The 21503-nt window shown below is 36.7% G+C and overlaps 1 protein-coding gene across 3 annotated transcripts in view; it reads right to left on the bottom strand.

Moving 5' to 3' along the window:
• LOC144658784 (protein ELYS-like) overlaps nucleotides 1-21503 on the bottom strand; it is a 123224-nt gene that overhangs the window by 51524 nt on the left and 50197 nt on the right. For all 3 annotated transcript variants that reach the window (XM_078519249.1, XM_078519250.1, XM_078519251.1), the window contains exons 11-17: nucleotides 21379-21472; nucleotides 7804-7865; nucleotides 7056-7181; nucleotides 3351-3438; nucleotides 2791-2880; nucleotides 1135-1275; nucleotides 99-148 (exon numbers count right to left, since the gene is read on the bottom strand). In XM_078519249.1, coding sequence (XP_078375375.1) covers nucleotides 99-148; nucleotides 1135-1275; nucleotides 2791-2880; nucleotides 3351-3438; nucleotides 7056-7181; nucleotides 7804-7865; nucleotides 21379-21472 — 651 coding nt within the window. The remainder of the gene's footprint in view (nucleotides 1-98; nucleotides 149-1134; nucleotides 1276-2790; nucleotides 2881-3350; nucleotides 3439-7055; nucleotides 7182-7803; nucleotides 7866-21378; nucleotides 21473-21503) is intronic.

Raw genomic sequence — 21503 nt, 5'->3', positions numbered from 1 at the left:
TAATTATCATGCAAAAACATTAATGCATTTTATTACTGGTTCATTACATGATGTTTTATGGCCAACAGTTGTGTCCCAATTATTGTGCAACTACCTACCATTGAGAGAATGCTAACAACATTGTATCTTGCTTCTAAGTCATTCACCCCTGAAATAACAATACCCAAGTTCATTTCTACACTTATTCATTAGATTGTAATAAAAAGTATAGAATAAGATTGTAGAAAACAAAGTCACAACAGCTTACACTAAATCACTGACATTTATTACTATTAGAGTGATGATGCTAAGTGATTGGTTTAGAAAATTCCCATCAATTTTTCAACCAATAGGAATTTAAACCAAATTAACCAATCATGACTTGCTCACCAACTTTTGTATGCACTTTATTCTGGCTACATGTGTTTGCTTGGAGTTTTCATTGGTTTACTGGATTGCCTGTGTCCCTTGTGATTGTTCAAAATTTTGCAAAACAAAGGCTCTTTGAGCAACATCATGGTATTTCGATGAAGTGCCGACCTTCGCATTTTTCCAAATAAGCGTCCAATGTTGCATTAATCTCACTTCATTTGCCTTCGAATGTATACTTTTTCCATTTGAGTTGCATCGTTGATGGTTCATGCTCTCAGGCTTCTGTCAGCACATTTACCATTTAATGAATAAATTAATTGCGGTTTGATATCAGATTGGAGTGAGTGAGCGAGTAAACGAATTTAAGTTCATAAAATAACCTCACTACCATTCCATAAAGACTACACAATACTTTAACAACAGAGGCATAATTGCTGGAAACAACAAGTATTGTCCAGACCACAACTGCATTTCAGACAGATTTACTACGAGGTCCAGTAGTTCAATCTTTGTCCGTGTACTTATTACTTTATAATACAGTATAAAAGTTTGCCTTTGATAAATACATTGCAAAGCAACAACAGAACAACAACAGAACTAACCCTCAGTTAAATGGATCTAACATGCAGGTTCACCTGCTTTTTGTTCAAAATTTAAATGCCTCTAGAATGATTACAGCTAGTTGTCAATGTATGAAGCCAGCCGGTACAATTCATGTTGTTGTTGTTTGACTTACATACAATAATTAAAAACATTTTCAATAATATTGTCTTAACTGATTACCCTGTTGAGTGATTGGTGCTGACTGGGTTATTAGACACTGGAAAATAGTTGTTAAATGAGCCAGTTGAACCTTCTGATTGTCTAACATTGAAAGCATCTGTTCATCAGGTGTGCCACCTCCTCCGTCAAACAGTGGAACACCTTTAACAACAGTTAATACTGATGATTATTAATTAATACAATGTAGTTATTGTATACTTGTCTTCAAACAATACAGTATTGTGAAAAAGTAATGCAAACGAATTTCGACTAAATTCGCGCTTTTCGTGGCTTTTCGAGGAAATTTCGCTTGAAACGAAATCTCTTTGATTTATTGTTTCGATTTGCGTGAACTTTCGCGCAGTTTTCCGCTGTGAAAAACTGGAACAAAATTATTGTTATAAATTATTATTAATAAATAATTTAATTATATTATGAAAACTTACTGCCTAGTAAGTAAAACAAACTTAAAGCTTGCAAGCATCCAGACAGTAAAGATGAATTGCGGTTGTTTCCCCTACAACCAGTTCACTAACAAGTTAGGTTGATTCGCCTACATCTCAAGTTGTTTCGCTAACGAGCTGTAGGTTGTTTCGCTAAGGTATAAAGTTAGTACTCTAACGTCTCTTTTAGTTCGTTTTCATCAACAGAAGAGCAAAGCTTCTACATCAAGAGAAGAGAAATGCTGAAATAATTTTGAAATCAAGACAATCAAACTCACCTTGGTAAACCAAGTGTTAATCTTTAAGAGCTATATTTCTCCGATTTATAGAAGATTGAAACGGGCTTGCCAAAAGACAAACTTGGATCACTTCAAAAAAGTTAAGCTTGAAAGCCCGAAAGTTCGCTAGGTGTAATTTCCAAAACTTATAACCGCCATCTAAACTTTCAATCAATTGTGAAGACGCTTCGTTTACAAAACCTTGCTAAACTTATAATCAATTGTGAAGACGCTTAGCTTCGATTACAAAACCTCGCCAAACTTTAAATCATACTGCAAAAACGCTTTGAATATAAAAGATCGCTAAATTAATTATCATTCTGTGATGCTTACAAAACTTCACTAAACTTTAAGTCATTGTAACTTGCAAATGTTCAGCTAGCCGACCCGAATTGGTCGATTGTTGAAAAAAAGCTGGGTGAAAATTTTTTTTTGATCAAGTGTACTTTGTCGACAATATTAATCAGTCTTTAATGTTATGCAGAGGACTGGGAGACTTGATTTTGTATTAAGTCTTCCAGTCCTCTTCCGCACAAACGTGGAGACACTTAGCTATGTTTTAAACTGTCTCAAGTAGTGTTACGTTGGTGAATAAGAATTTGGTGGCATCATCAAAATCCACGTATGGAGGGAGTCTTTAATGCGGATTGATTTGGTATTGTAATGTTCTATCACTATGTTCAGCTTGTTAGCGAAACGACTTCAAACGTAAGCGGATCGACTTAACTCATAAGCTAACTGGTTGTTAGCGAAACCACTTGCAAGCAGGCAAAACAACCGGATACCGTAAAAATCATGGCTCTTTAAACTTTTAAAGCTTACATTTTTTTTCCTGGCTTCTATTTATATTTTCATTTGCCACTGCTTAAGGTACATGTATACTTTTAAGAAAAATAATAGTATGCAAAATGATATGCATTGCAGATAATTGCATGAATCAAGGACAAAATTCTTACAAAGCTGATCAAGCTGGTCTTTAATATCAACAACACGATCCCAAGCCCAGTCTAATATCAACTTTAAACTGCATCCTGCATGAGTCACATCTAGAAAAGAAATTTAATCATATAAAGTTACAGTAATCAAGTTCATGGAATGAAACAACAATCTCAATTGATTATGGACACTACTTGAATGACACAACCTATAAAGATTCTTGCTCAAAGCTTGTAGTAATCCAAAAATAAAATTCCCTGACCTGTCACTGACTTTAACAATAATCTAATTTTCCTCGACCTTATGCACAGTTCACAGGCTTTTTCTGACAATGGCAACCCTGTTTCAAGAATCTACATAATTACAAGATTCTCAAATTAAAAATGTGGAGCCAATTTTTTAATGACACAATTTTCAGTGTCGCTGTATAAAATTATTGTTTGATTTTACTTCTGCTATGCTCACTGTGACAGTCGACACTGCCAATATGACATAAATGGAACACTGTGCAAGTCATGGTTTCTTGGTCTTCCCTCCAGCCCCTACTTTACAATGAACTAGGATTAATACTTCAACTTACTTCCTGCTCCCAGTTTTTGAATGCACATTGTGATGAAAGTCACCAAGCCATGCTCCAAGGCAACAGAGAGTAGAGCCTCATGGTGAAACTACAACAAAGACCCAAGAAAATGTGGATATTATTTTGGCCACTTCAGACATCACTTTTGTACAAGTACCGGTATGTCTAAGAGAGAAGATCAACGGCAGGTATGTTTTCAAGTTCTTCAGCTTCTTTCATTTACTGACAAAATACTTTACTGGCATTAAGTCACTTTTAGTCATGTAGAGTGCTTATTACTTCTGGCCTTGCAAATACTTCACAATTTCGTCTTAAGGTGGCTCCATAGGGTTTCTTGACCGCGCGAAGAATGGGTACGAAAGGGCGAGCTTGAAATGCCGGCAAATCAAAACAAACATGGCGGCTTCACGCGAGCGTGAAATTTTCGGCGAGAAAACGCGAGACTTGCTTCCTGCCAATGAAACAACACCCGTGCTTTCCTGTGTTGAGCAGATAAAAGAGTTTACAACACCCTAAAAAGGTGTTTACAACGTCCGCGGTGCTTCTGGCCGCTTTTGTGAAGTTCGTACGATCGAAAGCAAAAGAGAAAATAAAGAATAGTCTTCGCGATTGTGAGATACTTCTAGCAGAATTTCAGAGATTCTGCTATATAAAGGATTAAGGTATGTCTCTAACTAACCTTGGGGTTAACAAATATTCGCACAAAAACCGACAACAACGGGTAACGCTCGTCTTTACACATCAACTGGTATGGTTCAAAAGTTCGCGCATGCTCAAATAGCGATCTTGGACAATTTCTATTCTGATGACGTACCGTAAAAACCCGCAGATAAGCCGCACCTTTTTTCCAAAAATTTTCGCTCGAAAGCGGGGGGTGCGGCTTATCTGTGGGAACATTCGGAAAAGGTGCCGTAAATTTTCGTTAACTGATGCTAATTTTATGGAAAATTATGTAAATAAATATAACATAAAACTACAAGAGAGTACCGGTCATTGCTTTGCAAGTTTGACAGCTCCTATACTGTTTGCAGTGTCGACAATGACCTATAACTTCAACAGTAATATTGATACTTTTACGAGCGAGAAAATACTACGAGTATTCACGAGTAAGATAGCCAATTGTTTCTTTCTCATTTTGCACTTTGATGGAAAATTTGTCGAACTGATTACGAAACTCTTTTTATGCAACAAGTTTATCTCCAATAGAGGGCTCCCAAATCTCTTTAATTTGTCGATATGATAGCCACGAAACCCGAACACCTCCATCGCCATCTTGTTTTGCTTTACGTTCTCGCCCTAGTCCCATATTTCGCGCCCGATCAAATGCCTGGTTACTAAGCTACGAACGTTCGGCAAACGCAAGTTCTTGTTGTTGTGACACAAAAATCCATGGAAAAACTGCATTGAATGAAGAAATACCTGTCAACAAATGCCAGAAAAAGATCACCCATAATATGTCAAAGTTGGTTTTCATTATATTAAAGAGCTCAAATTGTGGGTAAGACTGAAGTATTTTCTGTTTCAATGTTCATTGAGTTTACGTTCGATGAAGAAGACTTCCTAAAGACTCAACTTTGGATTTTTGACTCGACTTTGGATTTTCTTTGATTTACTTTCAAAAAACTTTTTTCCAACATTTGAGTTGTTAAACTCGGGGTGCGGCTTATCTGCGGGTGCGGCTTATACGCGGGTGTTTACGGTAACTGTTATTCGGGCGAAAAATAGAAATTTTCCCCTTGTATTTACTAGAGTTTCCTTCGGTGAAATTCCGTAAAATTTGGCATAGATGTTATACCTTTTCAACTGCCCTTTTTGCCGTTTTTTTAAAAAAATTTATAAGCCAATTTTTTTGCTTAGTCAAAAAAACACAAAATAACCAAAAACGCAAAAACGACCTGGACAACCCCTACTTTTTTTGTTTTTTAAAAGTTATTTCTCATTAGATTCAATCCGTTGGGGGAATTTCAAAAATTTTCACCGAAGAAAATTAAAGAAATTTAAGATCAAAGCCATAAAAACACCAAAAAATAGGTCTTTTTGAGTAGATGTAGCTCAAAAACAAAGGCCGTTATTTTTAAAAAGAATAATGCACAACATATTTTAGTCCTTGTTATTAATATTTCGGCAGCTTTTATTTAACTAGTTAAAAAAATAACGCGAAAATGATCTCTTGATGGGTATCACTTGTGCGCGCGCCGTAATATCTCAAAACCCTATGGAGCCACCTTAAGGTCATTGCCCTGTAATGCATAGTGTGTCCTTTCTGTGCAGAATTGTAGGCGTAATTAGCGAGTGCACATAAACAAAATGGCAGCTTTTTTCTTTGCGGCTTAGTCCGCAAGAAAAAAATTATTGTCTCTTTCTTGTAAACGAGTATGGTGACCTATAATTTTTTTTCTCGAATTTTGGGTGTCACGAATAAGTTCTCTGTAAAACGAAAACAAATCAATTCCTATGTTTGAAAAATTAAATTATCACTGGAAATGTGTACTTTGCCATGCAGTACTCGCAAGGGAATTATCAAGGAATTTTGTGGTTTATACAAGGTCCTTGTGCTCCTAAACGAATATGGGAACCCCACTTTTTATTTCAAAATTTAAGTCCCCTTGAGGTAATCAACAAGTACATGTAGGCAAAGTTTGGTTGAAAATCAGTTCTATTTCAGGCCAAGGACCTTACATTTGCTAAAGTTTGCTCATTCTTTTTGACTTTTTTCTTGTCAAGCTTATTGGCTTTTCCATTTAGTATTTTTTGCTGAGAAACATTAAGTCAATGTTTTTGCATTTTTGTTTTTGCTCACTGTTTGCTCACTGCAAACAGGGTTGGAAACTACAATTTTGGAGCACTCGCCATCTGGGCGAGTGACCTTCAAATTGCACTCACCCAGATCAGTTTTCACTTGCCTGGTCTCTTCCGGCATTAAAAAAGGAAAATTTAGCCCCCCTCCCCCCATGAACAATAAATGTACAACTTAAATTTTAAGCACGTTTGATACTCACCATGCCACCGTAGTGGCGATTACAATACAAACTGCAATCTAAGCCTATTTCTTAAATAAAAAGGCGCCGAAAATAGACCTTACTCCACAATAAAAACGCGAGCACACTTCCATTCCCAAATACCTGTAGTTTGCAAGCAAATGGCTTTGATGGAGATTTCAAAACGTTGGTAAGCTATCGGCTTATGGACAGTGTAGATTATTTGGAAAGTAAAAGTGCCGCTTATTTTGAATAATTAATATATTGAAAATCATACTCGCTGAACCGGGCGAGTTATTGATCCATGATTTGTACTTGCCTGACAGTTTTCACACTCGCCTGGGAGCCCTAATTTCCAACCCTGTCCATATGTAACATCTAAACCAGTCTTAATGCCGGTCTAGATAGGAAAATCTAGACCCTGGTCAATATGTATTTTAGCCAATCAAATTCATGAATTCGGTAGTTCCAAGTCCTATATTATAAAGCCATTCTAAGAACGGCTATAATTATAATATACTGTTTTCCAACATAATTTATGTTAGTATTTCTTTCAATAATCAATGATGGCATAGCCAGTCAAATTCATAGATAAGCAAAGGACCACGGCAAGATTCTACAGAGTGTATTTATCCAGCATGTGGAATTCCAATTCCTTGCAAAAGATATCATGTTTTACTTTTACTTTACTATACACTTGATGTATAGAACACTTGTAAGTACTCACAGATTTGTCTTGTGGCTTGGAAAGGTCAAAATTCCTCGGGAGAAGCCCAGCAACATAGCACATGTTGAAATACTCGTGGGCATCAGAGAGACAGCTGATTCCCTGTTTACTCATGTTGGCAAGAATCTAAAACACAATTACAACTTTTAGGTTTTAAAAAGCAAGAACATCTTAAAAGAAAGATGGCATTTGTATTATTATCATCTAGACTGCTTTCTGCTTTTCTGAAAAGGGCAAGATGAAATAATTACAAGCTAAATGTCCTGATGCCATTATTTTTTTAAATACGTAGTCATTAATTATTGTTTCATTATTCCTTATAATAATCAGATGTTTTCAAGTGACTTTTGGGTCCTTGTTACACTACACATGCTAGTACTGCAGCATGGAAATTGCATTGCAAACACTGGACTGGAGGCTGTTGCTAATAAAAATTAGTCATGCTCTAATCACTTTGCTCAGCTAAGAGCCATGGCTTGATTAATACCCGGTAAACCTGCATGCCTTATTTATCAGGGCTTTCAAGACAAGCCCGCAACTGCCGAAGTTCTGCTGGTTACTTAATTATATGTTGCTGGTTATACTCTGAACATAGCAATCAACTCGTGACAAATAAGCTCAGCATCACAGCCACCTACTCTTTCAGTTGCTGGCACCTACTTCAATACATTTTGAAACTTGTGATTTATACAATCATTTTTCCAGCCATCTTAGTTGTTCTCTTGTATAAATGGCCCTGATGTCTAACCTGGCGTTGGACTCCAAGGAATTTTGAATGCACCAGCCCTGTCTCCAGCAAGCAACATGCATCTAAAATATATTGTTCAAATAGAAAAAAAAAAGGTGTTGCATTCTCTTCTTAATGTGCTGATCAAAATGCCCAATTGCAGGATGATGTTTTTTATAATAATAATAATAATAATAATAATAATAATAATAATAATAAAAAATTTTTTTTTTAAATAAAAAAAAAATTAAATAAAAACTTTATTAACCAATTTCTAAAAGAATTACAATGATTTGACTATTCGAATAAGAACTTTATATATAAACATATTATTTACATACATAATAATAATAATAATAACAATAATAATAATAATAATAATAATAATAATAATTATAAAAACAATATATAATTATAATAAAAACCTTCCCAAACTCCTTTGCAACTGAAAAATCGTCAATGCCAAATAACTTGGTCAGTTTGAAGTCAGCATGAGTAGAACGTCGTATAGAAATAACTCTTACCATAACCTACTTCTTGTATAAGTCGTAGGACGGCAGAGCATGCGCGGCCTCGCCCGAACTAGTCGCATGTTTCAAAGCTAAGCTAAATGCGGCTTCCTCCGCTCGGCTAACTACGGTAAAAAGTGCCTAGTTTCAAAGAAATATATTACAAGATGTCTGGGACAGCTATGGCCACGTCCGGAAAACATAAAAGAGGCGACCGTGGGTCTGTCGAGGATGAAGCGATGGGACGAAAAACTGTGGGACGAATTTGACGCATTAGAACAGTACACACGTAAAAACTCTTTAGAAATCCATGGAATACCAGAGAACCTTTACACTGACCCGGAAAGCATTGTCCTGAAAGTCGCCAGCGCGATTAACGTCGCCATAAAGCCTGAAGAGATAGAGATCTCTCACAAACTACATCGCCCCAAGAAGGGTCGTAGACCAATCATCGTGAAATTTTGTAGTCATAAGACGAAAGCGAAATTATATAAAGAAAGAACTAAGCTAAGAAATGTTAAAGTATCCGACATCTTTGAGTCCTATGCATCTGCGATTGAAGCACGAGAAGGAATTTTCATCAACGAAAACCTTACAGCATATAGAAGGCACATTGTTGACAAGGCGTTCCAAATGAAGAAAACTAAGATCTTTACTAGCGTTTGGACACTAGATGGAAAGATTTTTGTGAAATGCTCGCCCGATGATCGACCGATAAGGATCCTCTCCGAAGAAGACCTTGAGGACTTCGGATGAACTTTGCTATGAAACAGATTTTGAGCGGAGGCAGCGGTCACGGCCGTATAAAGCTAGGGTTTGTTTATAAACTGCTTTATTTATTTATTTATTTATTTCCTTTCTACAAAAACTATTACCTTTTTGGCATGCTCTACCTCGTATTTTATACATGTTTTTTTGTGATTTATTTGTTTCATGTTCTCGCTTTATTTGCAAAAACATCTCAGCTTTTTGTGAGACGAAAAGTGGATAAATCGACTGGAATCGAAGTAGTATTAATCGTTTTTCAAAGTCTAATGCTAATTATCTTAGAAGCTTATTGTTCTGATCATGTAGCTAATTCCATAGTGGTATCACCTTTTATAATCTGAAATGACAACTCCTTTTGTAGCTAAGTTTTGCTCGTTAAATGTCAGAGGTATAAACCAAATGCGTAAAAGGAGGCAGCTTTTTCGATGGCTTCATAACAACAAATTCGACATAATTTTTTTGCAAGAAACGTATTCCACAAAAAGCGTTGAAACTGTCTGGAAATCAGAATGGGGAGGTGATGTTTATTACAGCCACGGTACAAATCATTCCAGAGGAACAATGATTTTATTCAATCCTAAATTACCCATTCATGTAGATGACATCTTCGCAGACGAGAATGGCAGATTTTTATTACTCAAAGCAACTGTTCACGATACTGAATTTCAGCTGTGTAACATCTACAGCCCTAACAACAACACTGATCAAAAAGATTTTTACTCAAATTTACTCAATATTCTTAAACATCGCTCAGATCGCAAAATAATTGTCGGCGGCGATTTCAATTGCGCGTTAACACCTTGCGATAAAATTGGCGGATCCGACGTGAACAAGAAGAATAATGTAATTAGTGAAATCAGAAATTTATGCACTTCTCTGAAACTCCTTGATGTCTGGAGGTGCCAACACCCTAATCAACAACAATTCACGTGGCGAGATAAAGCTTTCAAAGTACAATGTAGATTGGACTACTGGATGATTTCTGAAGATCTTAAACCTCTCGCTTTAGACACGAACATCAAAAACTCCACTTTAACAGATCACTCCGCTATCATCCTGACAATCCAGTCCCAAGATTATGTTCGAAGAGGTCCAGGTTTCTGGAAAATTAACAACTCTCTCTTAAAAGACAACAACTTCATTGAACAACTTTCAGACAAAATTCCTCAATTCAAAGACAAATATAGTTACCTTTCTGACAAAGGCCTTGCTTGGGACATGATAAAAATGGAAATAAGGGGTTTCTGCGTTCAGTACTCTAAAAGAAAAAACAGAGAACGCAGAAACATTGAAAAAGAGCTCTCGAGTCGTATCGAGCGTTTAATGAAAATCTTAGAAACCAACAGATCGAAAGAAAATATCACAGAACTTTATCGACTTCGATCAGAATTAAACAAAATTGCCGAGTATAGAACTAATGGTGCTATTATCAGAAGCAGAATTCGATGGCATGAGCATGGCGAAAAAAATACGAAATATTTCCTCAATTTAGAAAAAAGGCAACACTCCAATTCCTTTATTGCAAAACTTAAAATACATGATGATCAAGAAATAACAGAAGCCAATGAAATCTTAAAATGCCAAAAACATTTCTTTAAGGACCTTTACTCCGCCGTACCAACCGATAATTCGAATGATAAAACTTTCTTCGATGATCCAAATCTTATTCGTCTAAGTGACGCTGAACAAATCGATCTTGAAAACCCCCTAACGAAAGAAGAATGCTTTAAAACTCTAAAAGAGTGCGCAAAGAATAAATGCCCAGGAAGCGACGGCCTTTCGGTAGAATTTTATTTACTCTTCTGGCCTCTATTAGGAGATGAAATGGTTGCAAGTTCCGATTATGCTTTCACGCACGGAAAGCTAAATATAACCCAGAAACAAGGCATTATTAAAGTAGTGCCCAAGAAACGAAAAAACAGACTCTACTTAGAAAATTGGAGACCGATATCCCTTCTCAATATTGATTATAAAATAGCAGCCAAAGTCATAGCTAGCAGACTATCTAAAGTTCTCCCAAACATCATAAATGACGATCAAACCGGGTATATCCAAGGTCGATATATCGGACAAAACATCAGACTCATACAAGATATAATGAAAGTAACATCCCTAGAAAACATTCCCGGCCTCGCTATTTTCATCGATTTCAAAAAAGCTTTTGACTCGCTCGATTGGAATTTCTTAAACAAAACCTTGCGGTCGTTCAACTTTGGACCTAACATTCAAAAGTGGGTTAAAACCTTCTACACCGATATCTCCAGTTGTGTCATCAATAACGGCTACGCGTCGGAATTTTTCCATCTTCAAAGAGGCGTAAGACAGGGGTGCCCGCTATCTGGTATCCTCTTTGTCCTCTGCGCTGAAATCTTAGCCAATGCTATCAGAAACAATCAATACATCAAAGGCATAAAAATTTATGACAAGGAATTTAAAATTTCGCAATATGCTGATGACACGACTGCCTTTGTTTCTGACATAACCTCAGCTGAAAAGCTGTTTGAGATACTGAACGCCTTTCAGCGTTCTTCAGGACTAGAGGTAAACAAAACTAAAACCGAAGGAATGTGGCTAGGTGCTCTCAGACATAACTCTGAAGCTCCCTTAGATATTGCTTGGCCTTCAAAACCGATAAATTCCCTTGGAATTGACTTTACCTACAACGAGGAAGTCTCTTACAAGAAAAACTTTGAACAAAAATTAGGTTCAATGAAAAGCATACTCAACATATGGCTTCCAAGAAACCTCACTTTGTATGGCCGAATAACTATACTCAAAACCCTCGGACTATCCAAACTCATCTATAACACATCAATGCTGTCTTTTCCGCCAAACTTCCCAGCCTTAGTAAAGCAAACCATTTCCGATTTTGTTTGGAACAGTAAACCTGCTAAAATCAAGCACACGACAATGATAGGACCAAAGACAAAAGGTGGTTTAGATTTACCGGACTTTGACACCATAAACAAAGCATTGAAAGTCTCCTGGATACGAAGATTACATGAAAGTAAAAATAACGCATGCTGGAGTCACATACCGTTATCGTTTATAAAGCACTTAGGAGGACCTTTTCTATTTGAATGCAACTATGACCTAAAATCGCTTAAAATAGATATTCCAATTGACTTTTATAAAGACGTCCTTTACATCTGGCAGACTATTAACCAACACTCTCCAGAAACAAAAGAACAAATACTTAATGAAATCATATGGAACAACTCTTTTATCAAAATTGAAGGCTTCTCCGTGTATTATAGAAAATGGCACGAATCGGGGGTCGTCCGAATCAAAGATATTTTCTGTGGAAACAACTTCTTAACATTTAATGATTTTTACACTAAATTCCAAATCAAAACAACATTTCTCAAGTACTGTGGCTTATGTAATGCCATACCCGCTAGCTGGATCCGTTCACTTAAAAGCTCTGCTGACGAAGCGCAGCGCAAATCAGATCATAACCAGAAAATAGATATCGGTAAATTGTCATGCAAAGTGGCTACCAAAATTCTCATAAACAAAAAGTTTGAAACCCCGACCGCAGAAAGAAGATTGAGGCAATTGAGTCTGGACGATAGCACAATACGCGCTATCTACGATATTCCTTTTAAAGTAACAAAAGACACTCGACTTGCTATCTTCCAATTCAAAATTATTCACCATATTTTACCAACCAATTCAACCCTTTACAGAGATAAAATCAAGGACCATGATAAATGCCACCTATGCACGCAAACGCAAACCCTGAGACATCTTTTTGTCTCTTGTCCGAATGTACAGACTTTCTGGAATACGTTTGCTACGTGGTGGAACGTCAAAAATGACGATTCCATTGAGCTACACGAGAAAAACATTATCTATGGTTTTACAACTAACTTTCCTTTACGACTTGGCTTAAACCTCTGTGTACTCATTGCTAAATATTATATCTACACTGCCTCGAGAGATGAACAACACTACCACTTCGAAACCTTTCTAGCCCTTCTAAAAGATAAAATATCTATCGAAAAAAGCAGCTCAAAGTCTCAAATTCAACTCTAAGGCTTTTTTTTAGGTGAAATTTTGTAAGGCACTTTATTTTATCTATTTATTTTATTTTATTATTATCTTTCTGCTTCCTTTTGTCCGTAATTAGTCTTTGTACTCGTCACGAAGTTTTTTTGTTTACCTCGCTTTTTCTGTTTTGTCTACTTATTCTCCTTAAATGTATAGCTTTTGCATCTGTAAATAATGTAATGTTTGAAAGGACAGGAATTTTAGCTGATAAAGAATTAACATAAGCAAGCACTGTAAATAAGTACCGTATTGTTTTTAAAGCTCAGACACATTGTACATGTATGTAGCTGTTTTTTTTTTCTTTTTTTGTTTGCAATAAACTATTAAAAAAAAAAAAAAAAAAAAAAAAAAAAAAAAATAAGTTGTAGGACGATGACGTCAATAGTCACGTGACATTGCCCTGAAGTTCGTTTTTGCTCACTGTGACGAAGATATTTTGTTACTAAAAAAGAAGTCATTGCAGTTTGAAGCATATTGGTGTGAGGCATTTCAGACTGCCCGGGTACCGAACAAAATATAAAAATTAAGGGAGCTATGTACAATTTTCAAAAAGTGGGAGTCTGGGTACAAGTGCGTATCTGGCGTTGCATTAAATGTGAGGAAGCAACAAATTACATGTTGGTAGATATTTATATGTTAAGTACATTTTTATCACTTTTATTGTTATGACGTCATCGGTCATGTGACCAAAACGGACCGCAGTTTTAAATTCGCTTGAAAACTTTACCTGTATCTCTCTCTTAAGATTTTTTTAAGCCAAGTTGTAGCTTTTTAAATAGTGTTTTTAAAAATGGCCATTATTACTTTTTCCTAAAAAAGGACGGCAGTAAAAAATACAACTGAAAAGTTTGTTGGCTTCCTTCTCAACAACCATTTGCGGTAGAAATAAAAGAAAATTTTGCCAAAGGGAGGAGTGTATGCTCTTTATGATAGCGTTGTCAGTTACTTCTTATTTCAATTGCTTTTGGCGAGGTTGGATGTAATTTCTTTCAGACGAAAGGAGTGGGCCTGGGGAGCAGTTCAATAGCTGCCCTTCCCCCTGCTGGTGGTCACCCCAGCGCATTTTCTGTGGTCCGTATTGTGGGCTCATGAAGAGCATTTTCAAAATGGCGACTATGCGACAAGATTTTGAGTTATAGAGGACAGTTTTGTTGATGTTTTTCCTTCTTGACGCTATCAAAACGAGTTCCCAAACGTATGTTACACCTCCTTTATTTGTATTTCCGATAAAGAAGAATATGGAATGAGTAGAAACGTGCGAAAACGTGGGCAACAGAAACTAACAGGGACCTGAGGTGAGCGTTTCTCATTGAACAATGATTTTTTTAGACTGGTTAAAGCTTATGTCTTCGACGTTTATCATGATTATCAACTTTGCTTACTGGAATTAAAGCCGGGCTAGGCGTAAAAAAATAGATGGTGAGAACAAGGCGATAGTATTAAATGGCAGTCATTTCGTCGAGGCATACAACTGTTATTTATGTTCGTCATCTGAATTTTAAGCCACTGTTTTCCAAATTCATAAGACTCGCATCCTTTCATTATTTATACGTGAGGAAATGTTCCTCAAAATATTGACCAAGCGGCCATTTTAGGCCGCAAAGAAAAATTACGTCAGGAAGATTTTATGTGATACCTTGGAAGAATAAATTGGAAGAAACATTTCAGCTCAGTGTGATCTCTTTTTTTAAGTTAGACTAGAGACTACTTGCAGTCAACCTGGTAGCTAATCTAGACTTAAATTAAACAGTGCTACTCACATTTTGGAATGCCTTTTGGGTATGTTTAATAAATGAGACCATTTCTTAACTTAACTTAACTTGGTTAACATAGATTTACGTTTCCTTTGCATTTTGTGGTCTACAGGTCAGTAATTGTTGGGACTGAGTTAAACTATGGATTGTACCAAGTTTAGGCAATTGTTGATCTCTTAGTTTTACACATAGTTATGACAGTCAATTCGGGCAATTCCCTTCCTTCTCTCTACACACATTCATTACCTGAGGCATTTAAGATCTGCTTTTTGACCATACATTTGTCTACTTTACAAAAAATCTGTTTGTTTTTAAGGCCTGTATTTTCAGTTGTTGGAAGACCTTGTAGCATTTTAAAGTAGCAATGAAAAAAATCGCGAGGCCTTAAACTTAAGCAAGCCAGAAAATCCTAATCCCAATATAAAGCTAACTGCAAGCAACATGATGTACCCTTTGGCAACCAAAGTGCTTTTAAAGCTAGCCAGAGTACTATATAGGCTAAACGGAATCTTACATGTAGGCTAACTGGAATGGCTTTCATGGCTCGCACGTTTCATGACACATAAGTGCCATACAAGCCAGAAATACCTAACTCCAATAAATAGCATAACCTGAAGCCACCTCAGCTAACTATACTCAGGATAACTGGAGTACTGCTTAGGCTAACTAGGGAGCTTTTTAGGCCAACCAATGTGCTATTTGTATATAGTGGAATGGCTCTCATGACTTGTTGGCTCGCACTTTGTCAAGACCCAAGTTTTTTTTAACTCATATTGAAATTAGCCAAGCAGTAGCTGCAAATTTGATTTAAATAAACTCCAGCTTAGTTTTTGTTGGCAATTTGCTCTACAAGAATACCAAACATAGATTTTGGTGATGTGATGCTTTGAAATGAACAGATTACAAAATTCAGTTTTAGGGTCCAAAACATTTTTAAAGATTATTAAAATAACATGACAATTTACTGCAATAATTAATGAAAGGAAGGGTGCAAAGAAAATTGATTTCTTCCTTGCCTGACCCAGGTAGACTGGGCAATTTGAAACCATTATAAGCTTACCCAAAGCCCCATGTTTCTTTCGAAACAACTACAACAAAAAATAAAAATCCATAAATGTCATTTGGCTATCTACAGTAGCAAGTGGAAAAAAATATTGGATCCACTGGCCCAACATAAAAGCAGCCAGTTTTTTCACACACTGAAAAGGGCCATTTAATTTTAATATACAGTCTGCATGCTGAAAAATAGCAATTTCAGCAAAATAATAGTTTTTTGTTTGTTTTGTTTCTATTTACAGGTTACTTGATGGCTTTTTATATAATATGAACATCCCAGAACCCAATAAGATGGGAGGCGCGGTGGCCTAATGGTTAGTGCACCGGACTCCGGATCGAGCGGTCCGAGTTCAAGCCCCGGCCGGGGTCACTTGTGTTGTGTTCTTGGACAAGACACTTAACTCTCGTAGTTCCTCTCTCCACCCAAGTGTATCAATGGGTACCGGCGACATAATGCTGGGGGGATGGGGAACCCTGCAGTGGACTAGCATCCCATTCAGGGGGAAGTAGAAATATTCCTAGCCGATAAATCATGACAGCTTCAGGACGGACAAAATGTGTAATTCATTACATATGCACGAACCCCACTTGAGTGGGGTTCGTGCATTATTTATGAGCCTAACGAGTAGCGTATCTGTGAAAACCGGTTTTCGAAGCCGACTCGAAACTGACTCGATCGCTCAGAAGCGATATAAGTCTACAACTGAAGCTTTCTAGTTTCGAAAGAGTTGACTGATAATTGGAAAGAATGAGGCAACGGCATTCTTCGATGTTTAAAACAGCAAAACCTCTATAGTTAATAAAACAATTCATGACTTATAGATTGAATCGATGCGATATGCTTGATCTAGCGAGTGGTCGAATCAACACGCGCCAATCAGATTTTATCTTCACGCGATGTTTCACTGATGTCGCAGCAAGAATTAAATCTCCGCCTCTACAAAGTTTACAAAGCCGTTTGTAACAGTGAAAAACTCTGTAGTCAAGGAAAGAAAATTATTTTAAACGATGCGCCGCGTATGCTTGCTAAATTTTTGGAAGTGAATGTTTTTGTTTGATCTAGCGAGTGTCAACACACGCCGACCAGATTTTATCTTCCGATGTTTCACTAACGTCGCAGCAAGAATTAAATCTCTCGAAAATCGCCTCTTGTACAAAGTTTACAACGCCGTTTGTAACAGTGAAAAACTCTGCAGTTAAGGAAAGAAAACGATTTTAAATGATGCGCCGAGTATGCTTGCTAAATTTTTGTGAGCTAGTACTTTTGTTTGACAGGTGCCGACAAGACTGATTTTATCTTTGATGTTTGAATTTAACTTGAGAAGCGTCGCTTCTTCAAGGCTTTTGAAGGTGTTTACAACAGCAAAAAACTTTAAATGACGCGCCGAGAATTCCTGCGAATGTTTTGTGAGCGAAAGATAATCACGCGAGCGAAAGTGATTGTCTGTTGATAATTTTAATTAAAACACGCTCCGAAATATGTGATTTCATATTTCGTTGTATGAAAAGCGCTAGCGTCACGACAGGAATGATACCTCTGCTTCCATGATACAAAAAGTTTATAGTATATGTGGCGAAAGGCTCTGTAGTCACGATGAGCAAATACTCGTTGGAATGTTCATGTGTGATAGAATGTTTGTTTAAGCCAAGCGACGGCAATTTCTACTGAATAAATAAGCGCCGTCACGAGCGCAATGTTCCTATCATCGGTTTTTTGCGTCACGGCAAGAGTAATACCTCTGCTTCTATACGATGTAAGAAGTAAAATCGAAATAGGATATTGAGTTAAAACAGGCTTAAAACTGGATGCTTGCTTGCCAAGTTTCGCATTTAGTTGCTTAGAAACCAGTTAGTACAGGGTGTCCCTTGATAATTCTTTAGCTCCATTACGCATGTGCACAACAATTACTGAATACCTAATGAATTACACACTCTGTCCGTCCTGAAGTCCTAATGTGCTACAGAAACCGGGATAAGCTCCGGCAGTGTGGGCTGCTTGGCTCGTGGCTTCTCCTAGAACCCAATAAGGCTTCATGTAAATACTGACACTTAATTACATGTAAGTTTTAAAACCATTCTGAGGTTCATGACAAAACATTTTTGTTTCAATAAAACATGTACAAATAATGAAATAACAGAGAATTTAGATAATTTTTATCGCAGACCACAAATTTTACTCCAGGTTAAGTTAATGTGTCAAGTTTTTTTTGCAGCACAGGCTTGGTTCCACAGGGTGTGGTTCCAAAAAATATCCATACCTCCCCCAAGGATGGTTCTTTGGTTTGGACCCTCCCACCCCCTGGGATTTCTAGTTTCGCTTCATACTTTCTTTTAAAAATTTGTACTATTGAGACCCTCATCCCCCTCACCATCCCTGGGGTGGGTATGGATATTTTCTGGAACCGCACAATGTCGGCATTTGCTTATGAAAGTAAGCTGCAGATTGATCTGATTGATACACACTAATCTATTTTCACATTTACCTGTTTTCTATGGGATATATAATTATATATTGTTTTTACCGGTTTCACTTAATAATAATAATAAAAAAACAAGTAATAACAAAAATAATAAAAATAATAAAAATAAATAATAATAATAATATAATAGTAATAATAATATAATAATAATAATAATAATAATAATAATAATAAAAATAAATAACAAAAACAAATCCTTTATTAACAACATCTAAGATAATTCTCTGTGAAGAGCAAAATAAGTTATACAAAAGTGAAAGAAAGCGATCACTATCAGTATCCAATATTTTTTTGAACACTAATTCCTTTGTAGTAAATAATAAAGATGGTAGATTTTAAGCTCGGTGATAAATAGTGAAGAAATTATTCTACATGACACGAGCGTGGGACAAAGAAAAAAATCTGAGTCCCCGACGGGAATCGAACCCATGGCCTCCAAGATACCGGTTGGGCGCTCTAACCAACTGAGCTACGTGAGACTCGCTGTGAGCTAGGCCATTTACTAGGTTGATAAGTGACACGCGTCCTGCATACTGCTAGGATCAGCAATGTCGAAATCATCAAATTTGTAGTAAATAATAAAGATGGTAGATTTTAAGCTCGGTGATAAATAGTGAAGAAATTATTCTACATGACACGAGCGTGGGACAAAGAAAAAAATCTGAGTCCCCGACGGGAATCGAACCCATGGCCTCCCAGATACCGGTTGGGCGCTCTAACCAACTGAGCTACGTGAGACTCGCTGTGAGCTAGGCCATTTACTAGGTTGATAAGTAGGTTGAAGTAATCATTGAATAATAAAATTCTAGTAAAAACTGAATTGTGAAATCTTGCCGCCAGTTGAAGTCAGCATTTTCTTCTGTAATCGCGAGGAGATACTGACGGTAGAAATATACCAGATAGATGCGTTGTTGCGGAATGCTTGAATACTCCAAACACAGAAAAGGGTATTGAATTGCATTTTGGGGTGAAGTGAGAACAAAAGAAAAGCTTGAAGGAAAAAGTAGATGGACATCGTCAAGTTAAAACGTGCAAAGTGGAATCTGAGTGCTTCGTCTGCCGTCTGCCACTTCGCTCCCAGGGATATTACCTTAAGAAGATAATATTCCTTTAAAAATCTCAAATGCCAACGGTCGCTGATCTAAGATTATATTGTTCCTGTGTCAAGATTACACTGGAATACTTTACTTTGTCCACTGAGTCAAAGTTGTCATCGAGTTTTCATTACTCATAATTCATTTATTTGAGTTCTCTTCTCGAGAGACAAGACACTTGTCTCGCTAGACGCCTAAAAAACAACAAGTAAACGTCTCCAACTTCTCTCAAGATTTTTATTGCCTATTGTCAACTATCATGTGGAAATAATAAGCGAGCAAGCGTCGCCAAGTAAAGGTAACATGTAGCTGAAGGGACGTTTAATTTGTCGATCTTTATAATCAAAGTTATAATTTTATCGATCGGTTTCAACAAGCTTTATTGTCTGTTTAAAGTGCGTACAATGAAAGGTTTATCAAAGCTTTCACAGCCTAAAGTAAGCATTGTCACCAATAAAAAGAAAAGTTTTTCTTAGCTATAAAAGTTAAAAAATCGATAGATTATTACTTTGTTTGTTAATCGTTTTTGAGACAATCAGTCGCACTTATCATAAGCGTGCGTTGTCGGCATTTCTAAACGCGTGAAAAGTCGCTCGTATTTTGATTAGGCTGTAACAAGAAGGACTAAAGTAGCTCATATTTTTATTAAGCTGTTATAAGAAGGACTAATAAAAGTAATAAACATGTTTATTAATAATCTTTGAGTCAAGTTCCGCTTGTTCATGTGCATATCAACTTAGGGCACATTTATTTGCAACATACATGTACCCGAATCAACCAACGCGACAAGTTTCGATTCAAAACAAACAAAAGCTTGCAAGCATACCACATTCAAGTCAATGCGTTGTGTGAGTGCCAAGGACAAATTTTTCGGGAATAATAGCTTACAGTCTATTCGTAATATTGTTTTCATTTTCGTTTCACATCTGTAATGAAAATTGAAAGGTATACAGCCTGAGAATGCAGATCGTTTTTTGTTCATCGTTGTAAGTTTCGCAACGCGTCCAGTTTCCATTCAAAGCTTTCTGGAGTTAATTTGCGTACAAAATGCTAATTTAATGCGCGGAGTGAGTGTTTGGAAAAAATTAAGTATCTATATACCGCTATGTGTCTAATTTCGCGACTCTGTTTAGCTGGTTTGGGGATTTTCGTTCCCTCTCTTCAATAATTTTCCTCTCTTGATTATATTCTTCTATCCATGCATCGTCCGCTAGAGGTTCTTGAGAGTAAGCGCCTTCTTCTTTGTTACTCTTATCTTCTACTGCAGTGCAAGCGGTCGATTCGAGTTATCCAGACTCGATCTCTCCGTTCGAATCAGAGGAACTGCTAGTCTTGTCTTCTTCAGATAAGAAATCGCTGTCGTGCGAGTATTCCATCCAAGCTCGAAGAATTCTTGGGAAAAACAAACCTTAAGTAGTGGCTGTCAAGCAAATGAACAAATGCAAATGCTTCGAGCGGTTCTTGACATGATGTCACTCAACACCAATCCTCTATTACGTGGTCAACTTCTTCGGGCGTGGCCGAAGCAGGAACTTTAAAGCTCGATTTTGTAGCGAAAAAGTGGTGGAATCCAAAAATTTCTTTTAGAATATTTGTTTATGCATTATAGAGATACGAAAACCACAAAAAACCTTTGGCTATATAGACACTTTAATGCAGAAATTTTAACTACTGGTATGTAGTGGACAGTGACCAGTAAGTAGCCAAACAAAAGCTTAATACGCAATTTTTTTAAGTGTGTATATTTATGACTGTCTTTGGTGACCACAAAATGTAGAACGATTAAAACAAAATAATCTTTGATTATTGATACTGATAACTACATGGACTTCTCTAGACATACTGTAAGTAGAAATCTAAATCAACAGAGGGAAATCCTCACCAAACTTGAGGGATGCTGGCCACAGGTGCTGCTCAAGTGTTGATCCAGCACTTGATACAAAGTTGCTAATAGACTTTGCATCTACAAACACATCCTGAAAACCAAATTAAAGGTCTGATAAATGA

This window comes from Oculina patagonica, chromosome 6 (genome assembly GCF_052425735.1).
Source record: "Oculina patagonica isolate OP01 chromosome 6, crgOcupat, whole genome shotgun sequence".
In the NCBI taxonomy this organism is placed as follows: Eukaryota; Metazoa; Cnidaria; class Anthozoa; order Scleractinia; family Oculinidae; genus Oculina; species Oculina patagonica.
Note: the sequence above shows the minus strand (reverse complement) of the source record. Positions and strands in the feature narration are given on the sequence as shown.